This window comes from Coregonus lavaretus (genome assembly GCF_964263955.1).
Source record: "Coregonus lavaretus genome assembly, chromosome: 18".
Taxonomy (NCBI): domain Eukaryota; kingdom Metazoa; phylum Chordata; class Actinopteri; order Salmoniformes; family Salmonidae; genus Coregonus; species Coregonus lavaretus.
In genome coordinates this window covers 38,910,780-38,936,787 of record NC_140005.1, presented here as the reverse complement: position 1 = coordinate 38,936,787, position 26,008 = coordinate 38,910,780, and the positions used below count along the sequence as shown (strand labels likewise).

The 26,008-nt window shown below is 44.0% G+C and overlaps 1 protein-coding gene across 1 annotated transcript; it reads left to right on the top strand.

The window, feature by feature from the left end:
* Positions 1–1,420: 1,420 nt before the first annotated feature.
* cdan1 (codanin 1) lies at positions 1,421–26,006 on the top strand (the record flags this gene model as incomplete). Its single annotated transcript, XM_084181916.1, has 26 exons — positions 1,421–1,660; positions 3,975–4,220; positions 4,656–5,452; positions 5,610–5,849; positions 6,141–6,337; positions 6,662–6,775; positions 6,946–7,024; positions 7,353–7,473; positions 7,644–7,843; positions 8,018–8,093; positions 8,174–8,379; positions 8,603–8,723; positions 8,905–9,048; positions 9,310–9,476; positions 9,719–9,890; positions 9,989–10,043; positions 10,191–10,327; positions 10,564–10,667; positions 11,326–11,475; positions 13,437–13,500; positions 14,810–15,145; positions 15,443–15,550; positions 19,354–19,417; positions 20,445–20,674; positions 22,686–22,793; positions 24,599–26,006. 26 exons carry the CDS (start codon positions 1,421–1,423, stop codon positions 24,716–24,718), a joined length of 4,596 nt encoding a protein of 1,531 aa, XP_084038042.1. The 3' UTR covers positions 24,719–26,006.
* Between the last annotated feature and the right edge of the window lie 2 nt (positions 26,007–26,008).

Sequence of the window (26,008 nt, the reverse complement as noted above, 5' to 3'; positions counted from 1 at the left end):
TTTAAGGTGTATGATAAAGATCTGTTTTTACATCCAGAGATTGTGATACGAATGTACAGTACATATACAGTAGTACCGCACCAAGCAGTGAGCGATCTTTTCAATTCTAGGCTATATTCGGTACTTCCATAAGCTAACTGACTTCAGCTGTAGTTGCTCAAAACTTGTAATATATACCTGCAAAAAAGTGTAATGCTTTTATTTAAAAGACCATCTTGATGAACTATAACTTATTGCTTCACTAAAGGCTTTAATAAAAGGGAAGTGCTAAAGGAATAAAGAGTGCTGTTGATTTCTGGAAAAGATAATCAATCCATTCATAATATTTATCTTCTATTGTTATTATTGCACAACAAAGTGGTATATTTAAGCAATAAGGCCCAAGGGGGTGTGGTATATGGCCAATATACCACGGCTAAGGGCTGTTCTTAAGTACGATGCAATGCGGAGTGCCTGGATACAGCCCTTAGTCGTGGTATATTGGCCATATACCACAACCCCCCGAGGTGCCTTATTGCTATTATAAACTGGTTACCAACGTAATTAGAGCAGTAAAAATACATGTTTTGTCATACCTGTGGTATATGATATATATATAACACAGCAGTCAGCCAATCAGCATTCAGTGCTCGAACCACCCAGTTTATAATGTTACTTTTCGGACTGAGATTATGATTGGCCACTGACTGGTGGTGTGATTGTAAAGGTGTCACAAAGGTATCATAGCCTGCCTGTATCTGTGGTCCAATGATTGTACTCATTCATGGCCACAGATAATGAGTTGTTTGAAGTTTTTGGGCCAATAGGCCAAATGTAAAAACAACAACAACCACAACAACACATGTATTTATTGATGTATTGGGTAATGATGCTCATCGTTGACACTCATTGCCTGTGTGACTTCAGTTTTAGATATTTATTTAAATGCTTCGCGTTTTAGTCCTGTGTTGCAATGTAACAGTTTTGAAATGTATGTATAGTCACAAGGAAAGAATGTAACAAGAGGAGGATCTACATTGTACATAACTGTAATTATTTATGCTTATTTTATCATTTGTACCATATCAATGCCTTGTACAGTGTTTTTTTCTGTTCGTTTACAATTATTTTGTATTTTATTTTTATAAACTGGTTATAAATAAAATACTAATTCAGCATGCAGAAAACACCTGACTGTTTGCCTATTTATTTTATTTGAGAAGTGGTCCGGTGACAGGTAGATGTCATTACTACTGCAGAGTGCACTTTTGTAATGCAAATGGTAAATTTGCCTAGTATTTGAACATAATATTGGAACAGGTTCCGATTTGAGTGCTGTTTGCACTTAAATGTTTATTTGTCAGTCATAGAACGCAATCAAGAGGGAGTCGGAAGAAGAGGAGCATTTGAGGTCAGGGCGGATGAAACCGCTTCACGGAAGATGGCGGAAGCGGATGATGAAGTGGGATCTGAATACAATGGCGGCAGAATCAAGGAGAATTTTAGTATTGTTCAAAAGAATGGAAAACGGAGCAAAGTAGGGTACAGTGATGAGAATGACCCTTTGTATCTAGTAGGAGTACGGTTTGTTAATGAGGGGCAGCTGAGCAGAGTACCAATCTTGAAGAAACCATTTGAGTTATCCAAACTGGTGGAGAGAGTGCTGGGTAAAGTGAAGGATGTGAGGATCACGTGAGGCGGGCTTGTTTGGATTTTTTGTGATTCCTGGCTGATGTTTTGGTCACTTTTGAATGCTGGCGGTGCTTTCACTCTAGTGGTAGCATGAGACGGAGTCTACAACCCACACAAGTGGCTCAGGTAGTGCAACTCATCCAGGATGGCACATCAATGCGAGCTGTGGCAAGAAGGTTTGCTGTGTCTGTCAGCGTAGTGTCCAGAGCATGGAGGCGCTACCAGGAGACAGGCCAGTACATCAGGAGATGTGGAGGAGGCCGTAGGAGGGCAACAACCCAGCAGCAGGACTGCTACCTCCGCCTTTGTGCAAGGAGGAGCAGGAGGAGCACTGCCAGAGCCCTGCAAAATTACCTCCAGCAGGCCACAAATGTGTCTGCTCAAACGGTCAGAAACAGACTCCATGAGGGTGGTATGAGGGCCCGACGTCCACAGGTGGGGGTTGTGCTTACAGCCCAACACCGTGAAGGACGTTTGGCATTTGCCAGAGAACACCAAGATTGGCAAATTCGCCACTGGCGCCCTGTGCTCTTCACAGATGAAAGCAGGTTCACACTGAGCACATGTGACAGACGTGACAGAGTCTGGAGACGCCGTGGAGAACGTTCTGCTGCCTGCAACATCCTCCAGCATGACCGGTTTGGCGGTGGGTCAGTCATGGTGTGGGGTGGCATTTCTTTGGGGGGCCGCACAGCCCTCCATGTGCTCACCAGAGGTAGCCTGACTGCCATTAGGTACCTAGATGAGATCCTCAGACCCCTTGTGAGACCATATGCTGGTGCGGTTGGCCCTGGGTTCCTCCTAATGCAAGACAATGCTAGACCTCATGTGGCTGGAGTGTGTCAGCAGTTCCTGCAAGTGGAAGGCATTGATGCTATGGACTGGCCCGCCCGTTCCCCAGACCTGAATCCAATTGAGCACATCTGGGACATCATGTCTCGCTCCATCCACCAACGCCACGTTGCACCACAGACTGTCCAGGAGTTGGCAGATGCTTTAGTCCAGGTCTGGGAGGAGATCCCTCAGGAGACCATCCGCCACCTCATCAGGAGCATGCCCAGGCGTTGTAGGGAGGTCATACAGGCACGTGGAGGCCACACACACTACTGAGCCTCATTTTGACTTGTTTTAAGGACATTACATCAAAGTTGGATCAGCCTGTAGTGTGGTTTTCCACTTTAATTTTGAGGGTGACTCCAAATCCAGACCTCCATGGGTTGATACATTTGATTTCCATTGATAATTTTTGTGTGATTTTGTTGTCAGCACATTCAACTATGTAAAGAAAACAGTATTTAATAAGATTATTTCATTCATTCAGATGTGTTATTTTAGTGTTCCCTTAATTTTTTTGAGCAGTGTATCTGGCGTTTCGTGGGAAGTTGATTTGGAAGTGATGAAAAAAATTCCTGGAGTGATTGAAGCACATCGGATGAATCGAGTGGTGAATGGGGAAAAAGTGAAGAGTTTATCTGTTCTTTTGTTTTTTGAAATGGAGTTTCTCCCTAATGAAGTGTGTTAGGGTATATTACTACAGACTTTGAGCATTTATCCCAAGACCAATGCAGTGTGAACATTGTAAAGCTTTTGGTCATGTAGAAAGTGTTTGCAGAAGGGAGAAGCCGAGATGTACAAGATATGGAAAATATCATATTATGTGTTATAGAAGTGTAGAAAATGTGACATGTTGTAATTGCGGTGGGAAACATGAAGCCACGTCTTCTGAATGCCCCACAAGGGTAAAGGAGAATGGGATGGCCAAAGTCAGGGCTTCCCAGAGCATTTCATATGCAGAAGCTGTGAAAAGGGTTGAGGGTTTGAATGTTGCACTAGAAGAGTCCATGGTAGTGGATAGGCCTTCACTGCAGGCTGCAGGGGTTGTTTACACCAAGAGGATCCTGACATTTTCAAGGTTAAAAAGGTGGACTTTGTGGCCTTTATCGCAATGGTGATAAATGGCACTGCCAAGGTGGAGAAAATATCTAGGAAGATTTAAATCATTGTGATTGCGTCGGAGCAGTTCCTGGGGCTGAAAGATTTCACAGCAAAGGAGTTACATGGAATATTAGCAAAAGCCGTATCATTCTCAGGTCCTAGAGCCTGTGAAGGGAGATATGGAGAACTAAAAGAAGGACGAAGTGGGAGTTTTGTTTGTTTTGGCAATGTACTATTTTTATTAGGGTTGATTGTTAGAATCACTATTAAGTATGGATTTATTTATTTTAATGTTCTTTTTGGTTTCAAACCGTCCAGTTGGTGGCGGCAATACAACTTTTGGATGTAGTCCGCCATAAAACCTACAGAAGAAGAAGAAGAATAGAAACCAATCTGACTGTGAAGTAGGCCTGCTGTCCTATTTTTGGAACGCGCCCCAGGGCAATGCGGTAGCAACATTCGCGCGCCTGCTCCCATTCTGGTCCGCCCCCAACTCCAAGCAGGCAGAGAGCCAGACAGCGCCTGCTCAAACCAGAATGGCGGCTCTTTTGGAATCGTTGCTACAGAAGGAAGTGGAGGCTATCAAGGCCGTAGAATGGCTAAAACACGACGAGGTAAGTGACAAATAATGCAAACCGAGATTAAGTGGAATTCGTAGTGTCTGGTTTCAATAGTTTTGCATGCACTACGAAATGTCATCGTAGAACGGATGTAAACAAAACTTTTCCACTGCTCGCTCACCTGCTATTTTCAATATAGAAACTAGGCTAGCTAGCCAGCTTGCTAGCTAACTGTTTTGGAATCAATAGCTTGCTAGCTAGTCAACTGACAACTCGCTACCTGTCCTATCAACTTCAAAAGGATGCAAATCAGGACATCAAAACAAGCTATTTCTTTAGGAAAGTATTGCTAGTTAGCTGTCAACGCTTGCTTGCTAACTAACTAACGATGACCACTTCAAGACATAACTAGCTAGCTAGTTAACGTTATGTAGCTAGATATTCTTGAGACGTTCTCATACATTCTTCCTACTGTTACTGTCACAACAGGACAGTGACAGCTTGGCATGGTGTAAACCACTGAAGATTGAAAGACAGGAGTTTGTTCCTTTCCTGTTGAACTTCCTGCGGGAGCAGAGCAGCTCCGCCCTCACCCATGGCCCTGCCACACCCGCCAAGACCCCCAGCCGCCCCAGGGTCTCCCAGCCCTCTCAGCAGGGGCCAGGCTTCTCCAGTGAACGCAGGGGGGGCTGCAGATCGACCGGACATGGGACCAGTCCTCATAGCGCCAGCCGTGTCCAGCTATTCTCCTCCACTCCCTCCCTGTCCCCTGGGGCTGAGTGGGATACTACCCACCCCCCATCCGGCTCCCACTGCCTGAGTGGCGGTAGCCTAAGTGGGGTCAGTGCCCTCAGTAGTCCTTCCTTCAGCTCAGCCAGGAGCCCTGCTCCAGCGTCCACCCCCAGGCACACTCCCTCAGAGCGCCGCTCCGACCAGAGAGCCAGTTTGGGGGATTTCATGCTGTCACCTCCAGAGCTCCAGAACCAACCCCACCACCACAGTCTCAGCCTGGGGGTCCAGCAGCAGCCGCGTGGCCGCAGGAGGAGTGCCGGGATGGGAATGGGAGGGCAGGGGAGGCAGGGTGGGGGGCGTGGTGTGTTCCAGTTTGAAGAGGTGGTGCCAGGAAGATCTGAGGGTGGTGGGAGGAAGGGAAGGGGATTAGGGGCTAATAAAATGGGTGACCCAGCCGTGTCACCTCCAAAGTCTCAGACGCCAACGCTGGTCCAGCTCAACTTAACCAACCTGGAAGACTTCCCACCTATGGGGATGTCACATGCCTCACCACTGTGAGTTCTATTCTATGCCTTGAATTGAATTTAAGAACACTGAATGAAATGTCTCACCTGTGAATTAAGAGATCAATCAAAACATGCAAAATATCTTACTTCAACCAAAACAATGAACAACAATGTTATTTTATCGTACCACTTCTTTCTCCACTAGACTGCAGACAAAACCATCTCGGAGGATCAACCCAACCCCAGTCAGTGCAGAGCGGCCTCACTCCAGACCGAAGACCTGTTTCACTTCCACCCCGTTCAGCACCAGGCCCTCCAGCCCTCCCCCAGTCCCAGAGGCAGTCACTGGGGCCATCGAAGGGTGCATCACTGGGGCCCTGAAACTGAACATGGGCAGCCCCCCTCTCAGTCTGCAGGAGGAGAGGGAACTGCTAAAGAGAGTGAAGTAAGTGGGTTAAGGAGGCCAGTCACCATTATAACACACACCTCTTTTACTTTTATCCAGACTTAATACTTTTTTACTTCTTCTAGGACCGATTTCCCAAACACAGAGTAAGCCAAATCCTGGACTAAAAATACTTTTCTAAAATGGAAAATCTCAATTGAAAGTTGTTTTATTCCAGGAGTAGTCTTAATTTGCGCTCATGAAATCGGTCCTTTTTCTACCTCTGTCAATCTCAATTATCCCACTTGTTCCTTTACTGTCATTTTCAACATGTTATTTTTTTAATTTTAGGTGTAAACGAGCCCAGCAGGTGTGCTCCCCTCTACCCCCCTCTCTGGACCCCTGTACCCCTACCAAATCAGGGCTCCGGCCGGGATCAGGCTCCAAAATGACCCCTGACACCCAGGGGTCATGTCCTGACCCCACTAAAGTCACCTTGACCTCTGAACTGGACCTTCTGGCTGACCTCTACTGCACCTGCATCTCTGGTACATGACCTGTAGGGGGAGACAGTGTTTCATGCTGGGGGGGGGGTAACCTGGTCCTTGTGACAGTCCCAGATATGTTTGTGCTGTCTGCAATGATCATAGAAGTTGGCACGACAGCACAACAGATCTGGGACCAGGGTTGGCTAGCTATTTAATCAACATTTGTTTTTTGTTCTTTTGGAAATCTGCTTTTGTTAGTTTAAGATTTTAAGTACTTTAGTAGAGGTAATGTGCATGTAGTATGATTTTAGAATTACTGTTGTGTAATAACATCAATTCTGGTTTAGATTCTAAAGTTGTGTTCGGTCTATCTCTTTCTGACAGAAAACCTAGTTCCCAACGTGTTCCTGGAGCTGTTCTTTGTACTTCAGCTGCTGACATCTAGAACACCAGCCATCACAGAGGAAGAGGACAAGGATCTAAGTATGGTGAAGTCAGGTGAGAGGTGGCGATTCTTTCACAGGACTAGTAATTATTATGGATGGAGTTCTGTAATGTTCTTTCTTTCAGCTAAGATGTATTTATTTCAATGTAGGGCTTAATTCATGTTTTATTGGTGTTTATATATGACTTTGCTAAACCCTTTGTGTTATGTTTGATTTACACAGATGTCCTGGAAAGAGGCTACCTCAGCAAGGTGCATAACTGTGTCTACTTCTCTGTCAGGGTGTTGGAGAATCAGTTTGAGTGAGTTCTTCTTTCTTTATGGACAAATTATACTGAACATTTAAGACTTTAATCTTATGATAGTCTGGCTCCATATAATAATAATATAATAATAATAATATGCCATTTAGCAGACGCTTTTATCCAAAGCGACTTACAGTCATGCGTGCATACATTTTTGTGTATGAGGGGTCCCGGGGATCGAACCCACTACCCTGGCGTTACAAGCGCCGTGCTCTACCAGCTGAGCTACAGTACAATGTGTTTGTACTGGACCTGCACTCTTGGCTAGGTCTCCCTTGTAAAAGAGGTAATTTGACGACAAGGTTAAACAATCTTTGTCTGTCAGGTTGGTATCTCACCTGGATAAAGACACCCTGCGTCTGTTGGCTGAGAACGAGAGGGTGACCTGCTTCTCCCCATCCCTGAGAAACAGGCTGAACCTGGCACAGGACACCAGCACAGCCAAGGTACATAACCCAACATTATCACAATATGACGAGCACTATTGCACTCATGCTTTGTTCACTTCAGTCAACTCGGAAGTAAACAGCAATTCAAATGTTCCTAATCACAAAGCAATCAATTGACTGAATTGAAATGTAATTGAGCCCAAACCTCTCTCTCTCTTCCCTTCCAGGTCTTGCCCTCTGTTGACACCTTCATCCACTCTGTCCCATTCCAGCCTGCCACTGACAACCGCTCCAACTTCAGCAGTGACAAAGCCTTCCACACCTTCAAGAAGCAGAGGGATATTTTCTACGAGGTGCTGCGAGAGTGGGAGGACTTCCACAAGGAACCTAGATGGGAGTTTGAAGCTGCACTAGGCAGTAGGGTCAGGTAAGACCAATACTAGTGCTGACACACTAAGGGACAGTTTCACAGAACGAGATTAAGCCTACTCCTGGACTAAAAAGGCTCTGGGTCTGGCAAAATGTGGTGTCTTTTTATAGGAGTAGGCCTAGTGAATGGTCATGTTATGACGGTGGTGTCGTTGTGCTTCCTCCCTTTCAGAGGAATGGTGAGTCAACTGAACTCCGCTGGAAACCACTCCCATTTCGCCAGACTCTTCCTCAAGCAATTGGTGCAGGTATGGAATTGGGATGGTGCAATTCCACACACACTCGTGCACTCCCTCGCTCACACCCCTCCTCCCCTCTCTCCGTCTAGATGTGTAAAGGTCCCCGTGCTCTGGGCTCCCCGGGTGACGCCCCCGACGCGGACCTGCTAGGCATGCTGGGAGCAGACAGCCTGGGGCGTTTAAAGCGTCTGGAGGAGCGTCTGATCCAGCCCCAGGGCATTCTGGGACCCTGTCCTCCACCTTCCTTCCCAGGACACCAGGAGTTCTTCAGGGACTTCTTAAAGACTGCAAGCTGGTGAGATTATAGACAGTGGTGTTCCAGCTTGGATACAATGCAGTCACATTGTGCAGATGACCAGATTGTCAAGTCATTGATCGGGTTCCTGCAATGTAAACACTACTTGCGCATTTTTCAGAGATCTGATACAGACTGTTTGTTCTCAGATCTCTACAGATGCGGAAGTAGCCTGATTTGGCATTTGGTTGAATGCCTACCCCTAACCCTACCTCTGTCCTAGCTGCCAGCTGAACCAGCACCTGAAGGACAGTCTGTGTCAGCAGCTCCTCCAGCTAGACGAGGTGTCCATCCTGGCTCCTGTGGTCTCCAGTACAGAGGGAGAGGGAGACATGGAACAACAGGTTAGCACTGATCACTCTGCAGACTTGGTGCACCTCATTCAGAATGGGTCTTGGTGGAGAACATATTTTCTTGAAATGTCAACCCTTTTAATGGTTTAATTTTCCCTTTCCCATATCTCCTCTCTCGTCCTCTCTCTGCTGCCACCTCTCACTCCCTCTCCCTCCTGTCTTTCTCTATCAGGATGAGAAGCAGCGTTTCTCCTCTGTCCTACTGTTGGCTCGTCTCTTAGCTAAGTTCCTGGGTTATATCTCCTTCCTGCCATACCAGACCTCTGAGAGAACCTCCAGGGAGATACAGGAGGCTACTGCCGCCCTCCGCAGCAAGGTACTGTGGCACCAGAGTTGGAATAGTAGTTTGTGGAAGCAATTCAGGAAGTAGACTTCAAACCAGAATTGACTGAATTGAAATGTCACTGACCCTAACCCTGGTTGGAAGAGGCATATGTTTTGTTATACATGCATAGATGGTTAATTTTCATCCATCCATTATCAGAAGATATCGATTGTATTAGAAGTCAGTAAAGTACTAGTTTCTTACCCGATTGTGTCTTCCCTCCTCTGTGCTTTTTCCTTCCCTCATTCTCAGAGTACCTCTGTGCTGGATGTGTGTGCGGTGCTGCGTAGCTGTGTTCGTAGGAGACGGACCATCCTGACTGTGCCCTGGCTGGTGGAGTTCCTTTCCATGCTGGACTTCACCGGACCCTTCCTCCTCTGCTACAGGACCGTTCTGGGACTGCTGCTCAGCCTATACAGGTATGTGTTACTTTCTCTATCATTTTCCTTTTTAGCCCTTTGACTTTCTCTCTTGCATGTGTTCTCACACTCCTCCTCCTCTCTCCTACCTTCTTCCTGTCTCCAGTTGTCTTCCTTCATTTCTCCCTTTCTCTTTCTACCTATCTCTCTCTCTCTCTCCATCCCTCTATTTTTCCCTTTCCTCTCTGCTTCCCCGTCTCTCTCTCGTGATCTGATGTCCTGACCCAGTGTGTATTCCTTAGGCGGATGGTGCTGTCCAGAGGAGGAGAGGTATGTTACCTGAATCAGCTTCTCATGGTGGCTGTACTGGGCTGGCTATTCCAGATCCCAGTGATCCCGGAGGAGCTTTTCTTCAGTACTGATTTCGCTGTAGACGTTGAGCTGGAGGAGAGCCAGACCAACGTCCAGGGACTTGTGAGTAAACCGTAATTGCTCTCGTCAATTAAATTTGAAGGCGAAATGCCACAGTCTTTTCATGAGTTTTGATTAACTTTATTTTTATTATTTATCAGGACTGTCTCCCCCTGGTGGACCAACAGCTCCTCTACACCTGCTGTCCTTTCCTGGGTGGGTACATCCATAGAAATCGAATGAGTCATTTATAGTAATAGACAATAGTTATTCTATTTCTATGTGTACAGTCTTCTGCAGGGGCCCGAATTGTGTTCTCACAACTGTAGTTGTTTGGTGTTCTGTTCTATTTCCTGTTATCAGGTGAGTTCCGTAAGCTCCTCGCTGCCTTTGTGGCCGGTAGCTCTGCCAGGGGTGGAGGCCTCATCCGTAAGATCACCCCTACCTCTGCTGAGCTGAGAGGAACCCCCACCACCACCAGGTCACAGCACAAACTGCAGGTACAGTCCTAGGAGTAGCGATTCAGCTGGCCTATGTGGTCTAGTGGTTAGTGCCGTCACCTACAGCACATATACCTTCCCATGTTGGTGTGGTTTTGAATCCGACGTACTGCCTATGTGATACTCTCCTACTATCTTTCTTACCATCTGTCCTCTTTCCAGCAAAACATACTAAATAGGAAGAAATGTGTCTATAGAACCACATTGATTTGTCTTTGTTACTTCTGTCTGTAAAGGTGGATTTGGAGCAAGCCTTCTTCCATAACCAGCCTCCATCTCTCAGACGAACCGTGGAGTTTGTAGCTGAGAGGGTGGGATCCAACTGTGTCAAACACATGAAGTGGGTACAGTCGTGTGTATACAGTATATACTTAGTGTACAAAACATTAGGAACACCTTTCTAATATTGAGTTGCACCCCCTTTTGCCCTCAGAACAGCCTCAATTCGTCAGGGCAAGGACTCTACAAGGTGCCAAGTGTTCCACAGGGATGCTGGCCCATGTTGACTCCAATGTTTCCCACAGTTGTCAAGTTGGCTTGATGTCCTTTGGGTGGTGGACCATTTTTTCAACGGGAAACTGTTGTGCGTGAAAAACCCAGCAGCGTTGCAGTTCTTGACATAAACCGGTGCGTGTGGCACGTACTACCATACCCCATTCAATGGCACTTAAATATTTTGTGTTGCCCATTCACCCTCTGAATGACACATACACAATCCACGTCTCAATTGTCTCAAGGCTTAAAAATCCTTCTTTAACCTGTCTCCTCCCCTTCATCTACACTGATTGAAGTGGATTTAACAGGTGATATCAATAAGGGATCATAGCATTCACCTGGATTCACCTGGTCAGCCTATGTCATGGAAAGAGCTGGTGTTCCTAATGTTTTGTACACTCGTCGTATATAATATTGTGATAGTATGTATCCACTCTTTGTAGATTACTTTGTTGATACATTTGAGATGGTAGGATCCTCATGTGACTGTGTGTGTGTTGCAGGGCCACGTTGGTGTGTGAGCTGGTCCGTGGTGGAGAGAGATTGCTGAGGGAGGGGCTGATCTCACCAGGGGCCAACGTTCTGAAACTCAATGACTCCATCTGTGCTCAGCTCTGTGACGGAGGCCAGGAGGCTCTGGAGAGAGCTACCAGGTACACATGGTTTCATCTGTGTGTGGTTATATACTTGATTCATGGAGCTTGCCAATGAAATGGTCCCAAAAGTGCAAACCCTGCCTATCTGGTACTATTTAAACCCAGGTCTGCTGGGGTGTTATATATTACTGTTCAAAAGTTTGGGGTCACTTAGAAATGTCCTTCTTTTCGAAAGAAAAGCAATTTTTTTTGTCCATTTTAAAATAACATCAAATTGATCAGAAATATAGTGTAGACATTGTTAATGTTGTAAATGGCTATTGTAGCTGGAAACGGCTGATTCTTAATGGAATATCTTCATAGGTGTACAGAGGCCCATTATCAGCAACCATCAGTCCTGTGTTCCAATGGCACGCTGTGTTTGCTAATCCAGGTTGATCATTTTAAAAGGCCAATTGATCATTACAAAACCCTTTTGCAATTATGTTAGCACAGCTGAAAACTGTTGTGCTTATTAAAGAAGCAATAAAACTGGCCTTTAAGTGGTCTCTTAATTTTTTCCAGAGTTGTATATACAGTACCAGTCAAAGGTTTGGACACACCTACTCATTCCAGGGTTTTTCTTTATTTGTACTATTTTCTACATTGTAGAATTATAGTGAAGACAACAACACTATGAAATAACACATGGAATCATGTAGTAACCAAAAAACAAATCAAAATATATTTCAGATTCTTCAAGTAGCCACCCTTTGCCTTCATGACAGCTTTGCACACTTTTGGCATTATCTCAACCAGCTTCATGAGGTAGTCACCTGGAATGCATTTCAATTAACAGGTGTGCCTTGTTAAAAGTTAATTTGTGGAATTTCTTTCCTTCTTAATGCGTTTGAGCCAATCAGTTGTGTTGTGACAAGGTAGTGGGGGGTATACAGAAGATAGCCCTATTTGGTAAAAGACCAAGTCCATATTATGGCAAGAACAGCTCAAATAAGCAAAGAGAAATGACAGTCCATCATTACTGTAAGACATGAAGGTCTGTCAATCTGGAAAATTTCAAGAACTTTGAAAGTTTCTTCAAGTGCAGTCACAAAAACCATCAAGCACTATGATGAAACTGGCTCTCATGAGGACCGCCACAGGAAAGGAAGACCCAGAGTTACCTCTGCTGCAGAGGATAAGTTCACTAGAATAACTGATTGCAGCCCAAATAAATGCTTCACAGAGTTCAAGTAACAGACACATCTCAACACCAACTGTTCAGAGGAGACTGCGTGAATCAGGCCTTCATGGTCGAATTACATTTACATTTTAGTCATTTAGCAGACGCTCTTATCCAGTGCGACTTACAGTTAGTGAGTGCATACATTTTCATACTGGCCCCCCGTGGGAAACGAACCCACAACCCTGGCGTTGCAAGCGCCATGCTCTACCAACTGAGCTACAGGGGACTTGCTGCAAAGAAACCACTACTAAAGGACACCAATAAGAGGAAGAAACTTGCTTTGGCCAAGAAACACAAGCAATTGACATTAGACCGGTGGAAATCTGTCCTTTGGTCTGATGAGACCAAATTTGAGATTTTTGGTTCAATCGCTGTGTCTTTGTGAGACGCAGAGTAAGTAGGTGAATGGATGATCTCAGCATGTGTGGTTCCCACCGTGAAGCATGGAGGAGGATGTGTGGGGGTGCTTTGCTGGTGACACTGTCAGTGATTTATTTATTTAAAAAATTAAAAGCTGGTTGAGAGAATGCCAAGAGTGTGCAAAGCTGTCATCAAGGCTACTTTGAAGAATCTAAAATCTCACACATATTTTGATTTGTTTAACACTTATTTGGTTACTACATGATTTCATGTGTTATTTCATAGTTTTGAGATCTTCACTATTATTCTACAATGTAGAAAATAGTAAAAAATAAAGAAAAACCCTTGAATGAGTAGGTGTCCAAAATTTTTACAGGTACTATATATATATATATTTTTTTTTTGTGGGGCTTTGACTCTTTTGTGCATTCAGGTTTTGTAGTGAGAAGGGTCCAGAAGCCATCAGGGTTCTTCTTCCTGACGAGACGTCTCTTGCTGTAAGTCTATTCAGTGTTGCTCTTTCAACTCTTTCTGTCCATATTAACATTTTAGTAATTTAGCAGACACTCTTATCTAGAGCAACATACAGTTAGTGCATCTATATCTTAAGATGGCTAGGTGAGACAACCGCACATCAGTCATAGTACATTTTCCCTTAATAATATACAGTGGGGGAAAAAGTATTTAGTCAGCCACCAATTGTGCAAGTCCTCCCACTTAAAAAGATGAGAGGCCTGTAATTTTCATCATAGGTACACGTCAACTATGACAGACAAAATGAGTGAAAAAAATCCAGAAAATCACATGCTTCACAGTAGGTATGGTGTTCTTTGGATGCAACTCAGCATTCTTTGTCCTCCAAACACGACGAGTTGAGTTTTTACCAAAAAGTTATATTTTGGTTTCAACTGACCATTTGACATTCTCCCAATCCTCTTCTGGATCATCCAAATGCACTCTAGCAAACTTCAGACGGGCCTGGACATGTACTGGCTTAAGCAGGGGGACACGTCTGGCACTGCAGGATTTGAGTCCCTGGCGGCGTAGTGTGTTACTGATGGTAGGCTTTGTTACTTTGGTCCCAGCTCTCTGCAGGTCATTCACTAGGTCCCCCGTGTGGTTCTGGGATTTTTGCTCACCGTGTGTTCATTTTTGCTCACCTTGTGTTCATTTTGACCCCACGGGGTGAGATCTTGCGTGGAGCCCCATATCGAGGGAGATTATCAGTGGTCTTGTATGTCTTCCATTTCCTAATAATTGCTCGCACAGTTGATTTCTTCAAACCAAGCTGCTTACCTATTGGAGATTCAGTCTTCCCAGCCTGGTGCAGGTCTACAATTTTGTTTCTGGTGTCCTTTGACAGCTCTTTGGTCTTGGCCATAGTGGAGTTTGGAGTGTGACTGTTTGAGGTTGTGGACAGGTGTCTTTTATACTGATAACAAGTTCAAACAGGTGCCATTAATACAGGTAACGAGTGGAGGACAGAGGAGCCTCTTAAAGAAGTTGTTACAGGTCTGTGAAAGCCAGAAATCTTGCTTGTTTGTAGGTGACCAAATAGTTATTTTCCACCATAATTTGCAAATAAATTCATAAAAAATCCTACAATGTGATTTTCTGGATTTTCTTTCCTCAATTTGTCTGTCATAGTTGACGTGTACCTATGATGAAAATTACAGGCCTCTCTCATCTTTTTAAGTGGGAGAACTTGCACAATTGGTGGCTGACTAAATAAAAAAAATCCCCACTGTAGCTATAGCTAAATCAGTCCTTGCTGACGATGCTAACATGCGTTGTCTCTCCCGCCAGGTTCTCACTACGTCTGAGAACATCACCAAGCGCCTGGCCACTGAGAAGGCCTGCAGCTGGCTCTCCTCCAACATCACAGCTCTGGTCAAGCGAGAGTGGAAAACAAAGTTTGACCGTGTGATGAAGTCTCTTCCCAGCCCAGAGGCTAGTGGTGTGGAGGGTTCTGGTTCTAGTTTTGGTCTTGGGGTCGTGGCTAAAGCTGGAGCTGCAGCAGTCACCCAGGAGCAGTCACGTACCCCAAAACGGGACGTGGGCAAGGAGGAGGCTGTGACGTCCTGCCCTCCAGACTGCCACCACAGTGCACCACGACCATCTGATGTCCTGGTAGAGATTAAGGTACTGTTCTAATGAATGTAGTATACAAGGATGTAATGCTATCCTTATTATAGACACTAGTTTGGAGCTAGGAACACAAGCATTTCGCTACACCTGCAAAGACCTCTACTAAATATGTGTATGCGACCAATACAATTTGATTTGACTATGATGGGTAGAAGTATGATCGATTTTATGCTATCAGAATAATGGTATATTATGTGAGGTTCAGCTTCAGCTTTGACATATTCAGGTTCAGCTCTGGTGAATCAGTCTTATTGATAATGATATAAAAGAGGAAGATTGTGCCCCCTACAGGAGATGTTGAGTATTGCAGTGGGCCCCAGGTCTGAAAAGGAGGTGCTGACTGGTCTACAGCTGAAAGCTCTACTGGACAGTGTAGGAGACACACTGAGCTGCAGAAAGGTACCACGGGCTGTTGTCACCTTGGTCCTGATTAACACATGCTTTATACTCTCACAATGAACATGGGTTTATGATTCAAATAGAGGTCCTGCATAGGGCTGTTGTGGTGACAGGATTACTGCCACACCTGCAGTCATGAGTCATGTCCACAGTCAAATTCCACGTGACTGTTTGAGTCACGGTAACCTCCTATGCGGTCTGTATATGAAAGGCACTGATGCATTGGTAGTACCCAACTCGCTAACGACCGTTAGGTCGGTAATGGTCTGGTACTCAGCGCTCTGTTGTCCCTCTAAGCACTCTGACATCAATGCAAATACAATCGAAAATCACATCAAACACTTATCATCAAAACAGTATCATGCTTTTAAAACTCACTGTTAGGCTACATTGTTTGACCTCACTGTCATCAATCAATTTGAAGAAAAGTTCAACAATATGTTGAAACTGAGTGGAAAACATGGTCGTTGTGGATCTTGTTTCAGAGCCAAACACAACGAAATGGACAGCGCTTTCTGAGGTGATGATTAATGCAAAGCATTTAAGGCATTGCATGTAGAACACCCATTGGCATATTAAAGCTTATGCATAGGCCTATATAAAGCCTGAATTAAAATAATGATTGTGCTGTACAATAGGCCTTTATAGCCTAATAGCCTACTGCATATTACGCACGGCAGAAAAACCTAAAAGAAAAACAGATTTAAGATGTCTTTGTACATAATTGGTCTAGACTATAGGCTACTCCAAAATGAAACAAATTCTAGTAATCACCTTTGAGTGTGGACTGTATTATAATGCATACTGGATGGCCTGGTCAACTTATGCTACGCTCCAAACTTTCTATCCATGAGTCTGGGAGAGAACGTATAGGCCTAGGCGATGCTGTTGGTTCATTGATTGCGCAGTGGGACTTACGGAGTATAGTTAGCCTACTATTAAAGTGAATTTGTATTTGATTTTGAATAGCCTAGTAATAGGGTATTTTTGTATATTATCATAATTAATAGGCTGACGCATTACCTTTGCTACAGAATATCTCACCACCGTGCGTTTCCATCTCCTCTCTCCTTCATTACTTTCTTGAGCACGCAGAGAGAGGGGCTGTCAACAGTTTAATGAAATGTGTTTGATGCGTATAGTGAAATATGTGTTCTTATGAGCCCAGACATTTCTAAATGCAATCCTGTGTGACAGCATAGTTTTGATGGTTGCCACTAAAAAGATGAGGATCCCAGCTTTCTACTGTTACTATATTTATTTCTCAGCTGCTAATATTAAGAACCTTGCTCTACTGTAAAACCGGAGTATCCTACCCGGCATGAAAGAATAAGGAACCGCAGGAAAGCGCAGCCTCCATTCGCTATTGGAGTGCTTACAGATGACATGTCTTTTTCCCCCTGCCACTGTTCCTGCCCATTTGATAATGGCCCATCCTAAATCTAAATATTTTCACATATTAGTAAAGATAAGATTAAATTGAGAATAGTCTGATGGGTGAGAATATTTTGACTTGATGAGAGAACAGCGTGTGCAGCCTGAGGCAAGCTATTTTTGTGACTTTTTAAATCATCAATATAGTCACATCATGCAACCCATATGTTTTGATTTGTATCATTCAGAACTAAAGTTGACAAATAACTCAAAATCTAGCGTACAGGACCTGTTTCAAATTAGCACTTTTACGCTCAACATAGCCGCTTCATGTGCGCGCTCGCTCGAGAATGGGGGAAAAAGTTCAATTATGTTCTTACTATAAAATAATGTAAAATAATGGCACAGGATTTATAAGCATATCTTGTCTGTTAAATGAACTACCTACAGCCTAGGCTGCCATTGGCTTTGACGCATGGCCAGATAACATGCATTAGGCCGACTCAGAATACACTGTTTTTTTCTTCTGAAATACGTTTTCTTCATATCATGTTTCTTTAGACCTGCCTAAAATAAGTAATGGATTTATAAAAATGGATTTATTATATATATATATATATATATATATATATATATATATATATATATATATATATATATATATATATATATATATATATATATATATATATATATATATATATATATATATTTTACAGTGCATTCGGAAATTATTCAGACCCCTTCACTTTTTCCATATTTTATGTTACAGCCTTATTCTAAAATGGATAAAGTTTTTTTTTCCCCCTCATCAATCTATACACAATACCCCATAATGACAAAGCAAAAACAGGTTTTAAGAAATGTTTGCAAATGTATTAAAAATAAAATACGGATATCACATTTACATAAGTATTCAGACCCTTTACTCAGTACTTTGTTGATGCACCTTTGGCAGCTATTACAGCCTCGAGTCTTCTTGGGTATGACGCTGCAAGCTTGGCACACCTGTATTTGGGGAGTTTCTCCCATTCTTCTCTGCAGATCCTCTCATGCTCTGTCTGGTTGGATGGGGAGCGTCGCTGCACAGCTATTTTCAGGTCTCTCCAGAGATGTTAGATCGGATTCAAGTCCGGGCTCTGGCTGGGCCACTCAAGGACATTCAGAGACTTGTCCCAAAGCCACTCCTGTGTTGTCTTGGCTGTGTGCTTAGGGTCGTTGTCCTGTTGTAAGGTGAACCTTCGCCCCAGTCTGAGGTCCTGAGTGCTCTGGAGCAGGTTTTCATCAAGGATCTCTCTGTACTTTGCTCTGTTCATCTTTCCCTTGATTCTGACTAGACTCCCAGTCCCTACTGCTGAAAAACATCCCCACAGCATGATGTTGCCACCACCGTGCTTCACCGTAGAGATGGTTCCAGGTTTCTTCCAGACGTGAAGCTTGGCATTCAGGCCAAAGAGTTCAATCTTGGTTTCATCAGACCAGAGAATCTTGTTTGTCATGGTCTGAGAGTCCTTTAGGTACCTTTTGGTAAACTCCAAGCGGGCTATCATGTGCCTTTTACTGAGGAGTGGCTTCCGTCTGGCCATTCTACCGTAAAGGCCTGATTGGTGGAGTGCTGCAGAGATGGTTGTTCTTCTGGAAGGTTCTCCCATCTCCACAGAGGAACTCTGGAGCTATGTCAGAGTGACCCTTGGGTTCTTGGTCACCTCCCTGACCAAGGCCCTTCTCCCCCGATTGCTCAGTTTGACTGGGCGGCCAGCTCTAGGAAGAGTCTTGGTGGTTCCAAACTTCTTCCATTTATGAATGATGGAGACCAGTGTGTTCTTAGGGACCTTCAATGCTGCAGACATTTTTTAGAATCCTTCCCCAGATCTGTGCCTCGCCACAATCCTGTCTCGGCACTCTACGGACAATTCCTTCGATCTCATGGCTTGGTTTTTGCTCTGAAATGCACTGTCAACTGTGGGACCTTATATGTCCAACCAATCAATTTACCACAGGTGGACTCTAATCAAGTTGTAAAAACGTCTCAAGGATGATCAATGGAAACCTGATGCACCTGAGCTCAATTTTGAGTCTCATAGTAAAGGGTCTGAATACTTATGTAAATACATTTGCAAAAAATTCTAAAAACATGTTTCCGCTATGTCATTATGGGGTATTGTGTTAGATTGATGAGGGAAATGTTTTATTTAATCCAGTTTAGAATAAGGTTGTAACGAATGCACTGTGCGCATCAGTGGTTTGTATGCGTGGAGGCCTGGAGATGCTAAATGTGTTTGTTAATTAACGGTAAAATTAAAGTGAGAATGGCAGTCATTTGCATGACACTTACTGGCTGACAAAATGTAATGACTGCCACAGCCCTAGACATGTGTTTAGGATTGTATTTATTCTCTCCCCTCTCCCTCCTACCTATTACTTCACAGTTCTCATTCCCAGTGCCTGAACAGATGCTGATACGTTGCACCGTCCTACTAGCCTGTAAACTAGGTAAGATTACAAGAGCTGGAACTATGGCTAGAAACCAGGTCAGGGGAGATGCACTGAGTGTATAAAACATTAGGAACACTTGCTCTTTCCATGAGACTGAGGTGAAAGCTATTATCCCTTATTGATGTCACTTGTTAAATCCACTTCAATCAGTGTAGATGAAGGGGAGGAGACAGATTAAAGAAGGATTTTGAAGCCTTGACAATTGAGACATGGATTGTGTATGTGTGCCATTCAGAGGGTGAATGGGCAAGACAAAATATTTAAGTGCCTTTGAATGGGGTATGGTTGTAGGTGCCAGGCGCACCGGTTTGTGTCAAGAACTGCAATGCTGCTGGGTTTTTCACGCTCAACAGTTTCCTGTGTGTATCAAGAATGGTCCACCACCCAAAGGACATCCAGCCAACTGGACACAACTGTGGGAAGCGTTGGAGTCAACATTGGCCAGCCTCCCTGTGGAACTCTTTCGACACATTGTAGAGTCCATGCCCCGACGACTTGAGGCTGTTCTGAGGGAAAAAGGGGGAGCAACTCAATATTAGGAAGGTGTTCCTAATGTTTTTTACACTGTACATTAATTTGCCTGTTGCCAACACTTCCATTGTTGTCATGCCCTAAATGCATGTCTTGTATGAAAAATAAATAAATAAAAATAAATAATAATAATTGTAAAGTGGTTATCCCACTGGCTATAAGGTGAATGCACCAATTTGTAAGTCGCTCTGGATAAGAGCGTCTGCTAAATGACGTAAATGTAATGTAAATGTAAATTTACATTTTAGTCATTTAGCAGACACTTTTATCCAGAGCGACTTACAGTTAGTGAGTGCATACATTTTTCATACTGGCCCCCCGTGGGAATCGAACCCACAACCCTGGCGTTGCAAGTACCATGCTCTACCCACTGAGCTACAGGAGTGACAAGGGACGATGGAAGAGTTGGCTACAGGACATACAGTGGAATGGAATGGAATGAAGCCAGATGAGACCAAATGTTGATAATTGTTGTATATGTGTCTCTGCACAGTTTCAGGGGAGCTGCCCATGGTGTCCTCACAGGAGGAATGTAGTAGGACAGTGTCTCCTGGTGGTCCAGGACTGCCAGACTCCCCAGTCCAAAGAGTAGGCTGTTCAATCAAAGCCCTGCTGGAGCAGTTGGTTCTCCTATGGGGGAGAGACTGTTGTTCATCAGCCCCCCTCCACCTGCTCTTCACAGAAATGACACTCAGAGCTGTCCTCGTGGTCAGTGACTCACAGGTACGTCTCAGTATAGCCTATAATAATAATATAATATGCCATTTAGCAGACGCTTTTATCCAAAGCGACTTACAGTCATGCGTGCATACATTTTTGTGTATGGGTGGTCCCGGGGATCGAACCCACTACCTTGGCGTTACAAGCGCCGTGCTCTACCAGCTGAGCTACAGAGGACCAGCCTACATGTGCATAGCTACTTGGTGTATGTTATGGTTTGTGTATATGTAGTTGAAGCAGAATATGTACACTACCAGTCAAAAGTTTGGACACACCTACTCATTCAACGTTTTTTCTTTATTTTTACTATTTCTTACATTGTAGAATAATAGTGAAGACATCAAAACGATGAAATAACACATGGAATTATGTAGTAACCAAAAAAGTGTTAAACAAATCAAAATATATTTTATATTTGAGGTTCTTCAAATAGCCACCCTTTGCCTTAATGACAGCTTTGCACACTCTTGGCATTCTCTCAACCAGCTTCATGAGGTAGTCACCTGGAATGCATTTCAATTAACAGATTTGTGGAATTTCTTTCCGTAATGCGTTTGAGCCAATCAGTTGTGTTGTGACAAGGTAGGGGCGTATACAGAAGATAGCCATATTATGGCAAGAACAGCTCAAATAAACAAAGGAAACAACAGTCCATCATTACTCTAAGACATGAAGGTCAGTCAATACGGAACATTTCAAGAACTTTGAACGTTTCTTCAAGTGCAGTCGCAAAAACCATCAAGCGCTATGATGAAACTGGCTCTCATGAGGACCACCACAGGAATGGAAGACCCAGAGTTACCTCTGCTGCAGAGGATATGTTCATTAGAGTTACCAGCCTCAGAAATTGCAGCCCAAATAAATGCTTCACAGAGTTCAAGTAAAAGACGCATCTCAACATCAACTGTTCAGAGGAGACTTCGTGAATCAGGCCTTCATGGTCGAATTGCTGTAAAGAAACCACTATTACAGGACACCAATAATAAGAAGAGATTTGCTTGGGCCAAGAAACACGAGCAATGGACATTAGACCAGTGGAAATGTGTCCTTTGGTCTGGAGTCCAATATTTTTGGTTCCAACTGCCGTGTCTTTGTGAGACGCGGTGTCGGTGAACGGATGATCTCCACATGTGTAGTTCCCACTGTAAAGCATGGAAGAGGAGGTGTTATGGTGTGGGGGTGCTTTGCTGGTGACACTGTCTGTGATTTATTTAAAATTCAAGGCACACTTAACCATCATGGCTACCACAGCATTCTGCAGCGATACGCAATCCCATCTGGTTTGGGCTTAGTGGGACTATCATTTGTTTTTCAACAGGACAATGACCCAACACACCTCCAGGCTGTGTAAGGGCTATTTTACCAAGAAGGAGAGTGATGGAGTGCTGCATCAGATGACCTGGCCTCCACAATCCCCCGACCTCAACCCCTATTGAGATGGTTTGGGATGAGTCGGACGGCAGAGTGAAGGAAAAGCAGCCGACAAGTGCTAAGCATATGTGGGAACTCCTTCAAGACTGTTGGAAAAGCATTCCAGGTGAAGCTGGTTGAGAGTGCCAAGAATGTGCAACGCTGTCATCAAGGCAAAGGGTGGCTATTTGAAGAATATAAAATATATTGTGATTTGCTTAACACTTGCTTTTGGTTACTACATGATTCCATATGTGTTATTTCATAGTGTTGATGTCTTCACAATTATTCTACAAGGTAGAAAATAGTAAAAATAAAGAAAAACCCTTGAATTAGGTGTCCAAACTTTTGACTGGTACTGTATGTATTGAAGAAATGACTTGCATTGACTGATATGTGGTTGTTTTACCTTCCTTAGTTGAATGCACTGACTGTAAGTCACTCTGGATAAGAGCATCTGCTAAATTACCTAAATGTAATTATGTCATCCTAAATGTAAATATGTCATCCTTATTTCAGGGACTATTCTGTAGGTGTGAGTATGTGAAGCACAGGTTTTATGCCCCCCAGATAAACCAGCATGCTCTCTGTCATATCTCTACAGTGGGACAACTTCCTGTTCCTGGTCAGACAGCTGGTAGAGAGGGGGATTCTGGGAGAGGAAGAAGTGGTCTCTCATTGGAGGAAGCTGTCACAGTTACCTTGGCCAACGGTGATTGTTTGATTGAAACTTGAAATATGTACAGGGAGGGAAAAATATATTTGATCCTCTGCTGATTTTGTATGTTTGCCCACTGACAAAGACATGATCAGTCTATAATTTTAATGGTAGGTTTATTTGAACCGTGAGAGACAGAATAACAACAAAAAAATCCAGAAAAACGCATGTCAACAATGTTATAAATTGATTTGCATTTTAATGAGGGAAATAAGTATTTGACCCCTCTGCAAAACATGACTTAGTACTTGGCAAAACTTGGCAAAACCCTTGTTGGCAATCACAGAGGTCAGACGTTTCTTGTAGTTGGCCACCAGGTTTGCACACATCTCAGGAGAGATTTTGTCCCACTCCTCTTTGCAGATCTTCTCCAAGTCATTAAGGTTTTGAGGCTGACGTTTGGCAACTCGAACCTTCAGCTCCCTCCACAGATTTTCTATGGGATTAAGGTATGGAGACTGGCTAGGCCACTCCAGGACCTTAATGTGCTTCTTCTTGAGCCACTCCTTTGTTGCCTTGGCCGTGTGTTTTGGGTCATTGTCATGCTGGAATACCCATCCACGACCCATTTTCAATGCCCTGGCTGAGGGAAGGAGGTTCTCACCCAAGATTTGACAGTACATGGCGCCGTCCATCGTCCCTTTGATGCGGTAAAGTTGTCCTGTCCCCTTAGCAGAAAAACACCCCCAAAGCATAATGTTTCCACCTCCATGTTTGATGGTCGGGGTGGTGTTCTTGGGGTCATAGGCAGCATTCCTCCTCCTCCAAACACGACGAGTTGAGTTGATGCCAAAGAGCTCCATTTTGGTCTCATCTGACCACAACACTTTCACCCAGTTCTCCTCTGAATCATTCAGAAGTTAATTGGCAAACTTCAGACGGCCCTGTATATGTGCTTTCTTGAGCAGGGGGACCTTGCGGGCGCTGCAGGATTTCAGTCCGTCACGGCATAGTGTGTTACCAATTGTTTTCTTGGTGACTATGGTCCCAGCTGCCTTGAGATCATTGACAAGATCATCCTGTGTAGTTCTGGGCTGATTCCTCACCGTTCTCATGATCATTGCAACTCCACGAGGTGAGATCTTGCATGGAGCCCCAGGCCGAGGGAGATTGACAGTTCTTTTGTGTTTCTTCCATTTGCGAATAATCGCACCAACTGTTGTCACCTTCTCACCAAGCTGCTTGGTGATGGTCTTGTAGCCCATTCCAGCCTTGTGTAGGTCTACAATCTTGTCCCTGACATCCTTGGAGAGCTCTTCGGTCTTGGCCATGGTGGAGAGTTTGGAATCTGATTGATTGATTGCTTCTGTGGACAGGTGTCTTTTATACAGGTAACAAGCTGAGATTAGGAGCACTTCCTTTAAGAGTGTGCTCCTAATCTCAGCTCGTTACCTGTAGAAAAGACACCTGGGAGCCAGAAGTCTTTCTGATTGAGAGGGGGTCAAATACTTATTTCCCTCATTAAAATGCAAATCAATTTATAACATTTTTGACATGCGTTTCTCTTGATGTTTTTGTTGTTATTCTGTCTCTCACAGTTCAAATAAACCTACCATTAAAATTATAGACTGATCATTTCTTTGTCAGTGGGCAAACATACAAAATCAGCAGGGGATCAAATATTTTTTCCCCTCACTGTATTTCTCCTCTGCACTGCATGGAACAGAAAATCAGTGGTCCTCATTGTACTAATGTAATAATTGTTCAAAATATTTTTGGCAAGAGAAACCTGACAACTGTAAAAGACACATATGCACTATTGGACTGCTTGTGAATAACTCTCTCTTTTCACTATTTAGGAATTCATAGAGAAGATCCAGCAGCAGTCCTCTTCCAACACATCCCTTCCTCTACCTGAGCTTCAGAACCACATGGACGTGTTGCATGTCTCACAACAACCTGTAGAGGGAGCCAACTGACCATATAGACCTAAACACATGGCTCTGAGAGACATATGCTCTGTTGGCCAACACTGCCCAGTCTGTTAGAAGACATATGTCACTGACAGGTGTAGCTGAACTCTACTACTCTGGCCAGTTAGTCCATACTGCCGTTCTAGGTTCCTGAGATGTTAAACACACACAGACCGTGTTTAGATGATCAGCCATTGTGATACTGCACACCTTGTCCTCACCCTTCTGGTACACCCTGCCCCCTGGCCTGTGGCTCCACCACAGGAGGAGCCACAGGCAGAGGAGACAATCACCCGGAACATCACTCATATGTACAGCCAGCCACAGTCAGTTCAGACTAAGCCCTAGCCGCAAACATCGAAGGGTTAGGGCCAAGGGGATGTGGTAGGGAGCGAGCGAGTTGGGATCGACTGACACTGTCCTGTGTAGAGGTGCAAATGGGAACCAAAAAGTCCTGCTGCTCAGGACCAGTGGTGGAGCCACAGGCCAGGTGGCAGGGTGTACCAGAAGGCAGAGGACAAGGGGTGCGGTATCAATAAAAGGAGAACAACCATCTTGACGGACAAACACTAGTAAATTAAAAATTTACAAAAGAAACATGAGAACCCAATCCCAAATCGACCCCTACTGCCCTAGACATATGTAGATCTGAAAGGATTGCAGTAGCTACATTCAGCAATAGGGTGTAAGGGCTGGCTGGGGGAGGATTTGGTGTTCGGCCAAGGAATTTGGCATTTATAAATGTTCACAGATAATGTAGTCATATCTATTTCTATTAGTCTCAGAAGCGCTTACTCAGAGTATAACACAATGCTTTTAACCTTCACTCATGATTTTGTGTGTTCATAGATGCTTTCTGTGCATTTGTGATAATATTTGGTTCACGTTGGACTTTATGGTACTATGATTGTCTGCTGCTTTTGAACTTTACATTTTCGCATGCTGCCTGTCACATATTGAAATATAATAAAGATGTATTCTTTTGGGGCAAAACATTTTGAAATGTTTTTATAAGTAGGCCATGGCTATGTCTTTTCAATGCTTTTGATTGAACTAATGAAGATATGTTCTGGGGGAGGGGCTCCTTTTAATTCTGTCATAATTTTCATACTTTGTCACTGTAGGCCTACTGTATTTGCATGAATACATTTTCATGAGGGAATGTAATGCACTTGTGAAATCTCATATGCCCCATGTATTCTAATGGCAAGGCAAGCGTCCTCTGAACTGTACTCCGCCTCACTCGGTCTCTTTACATAGACTCGCCAGGCCAGCAGGATGTTTCGTTCGGTGTGT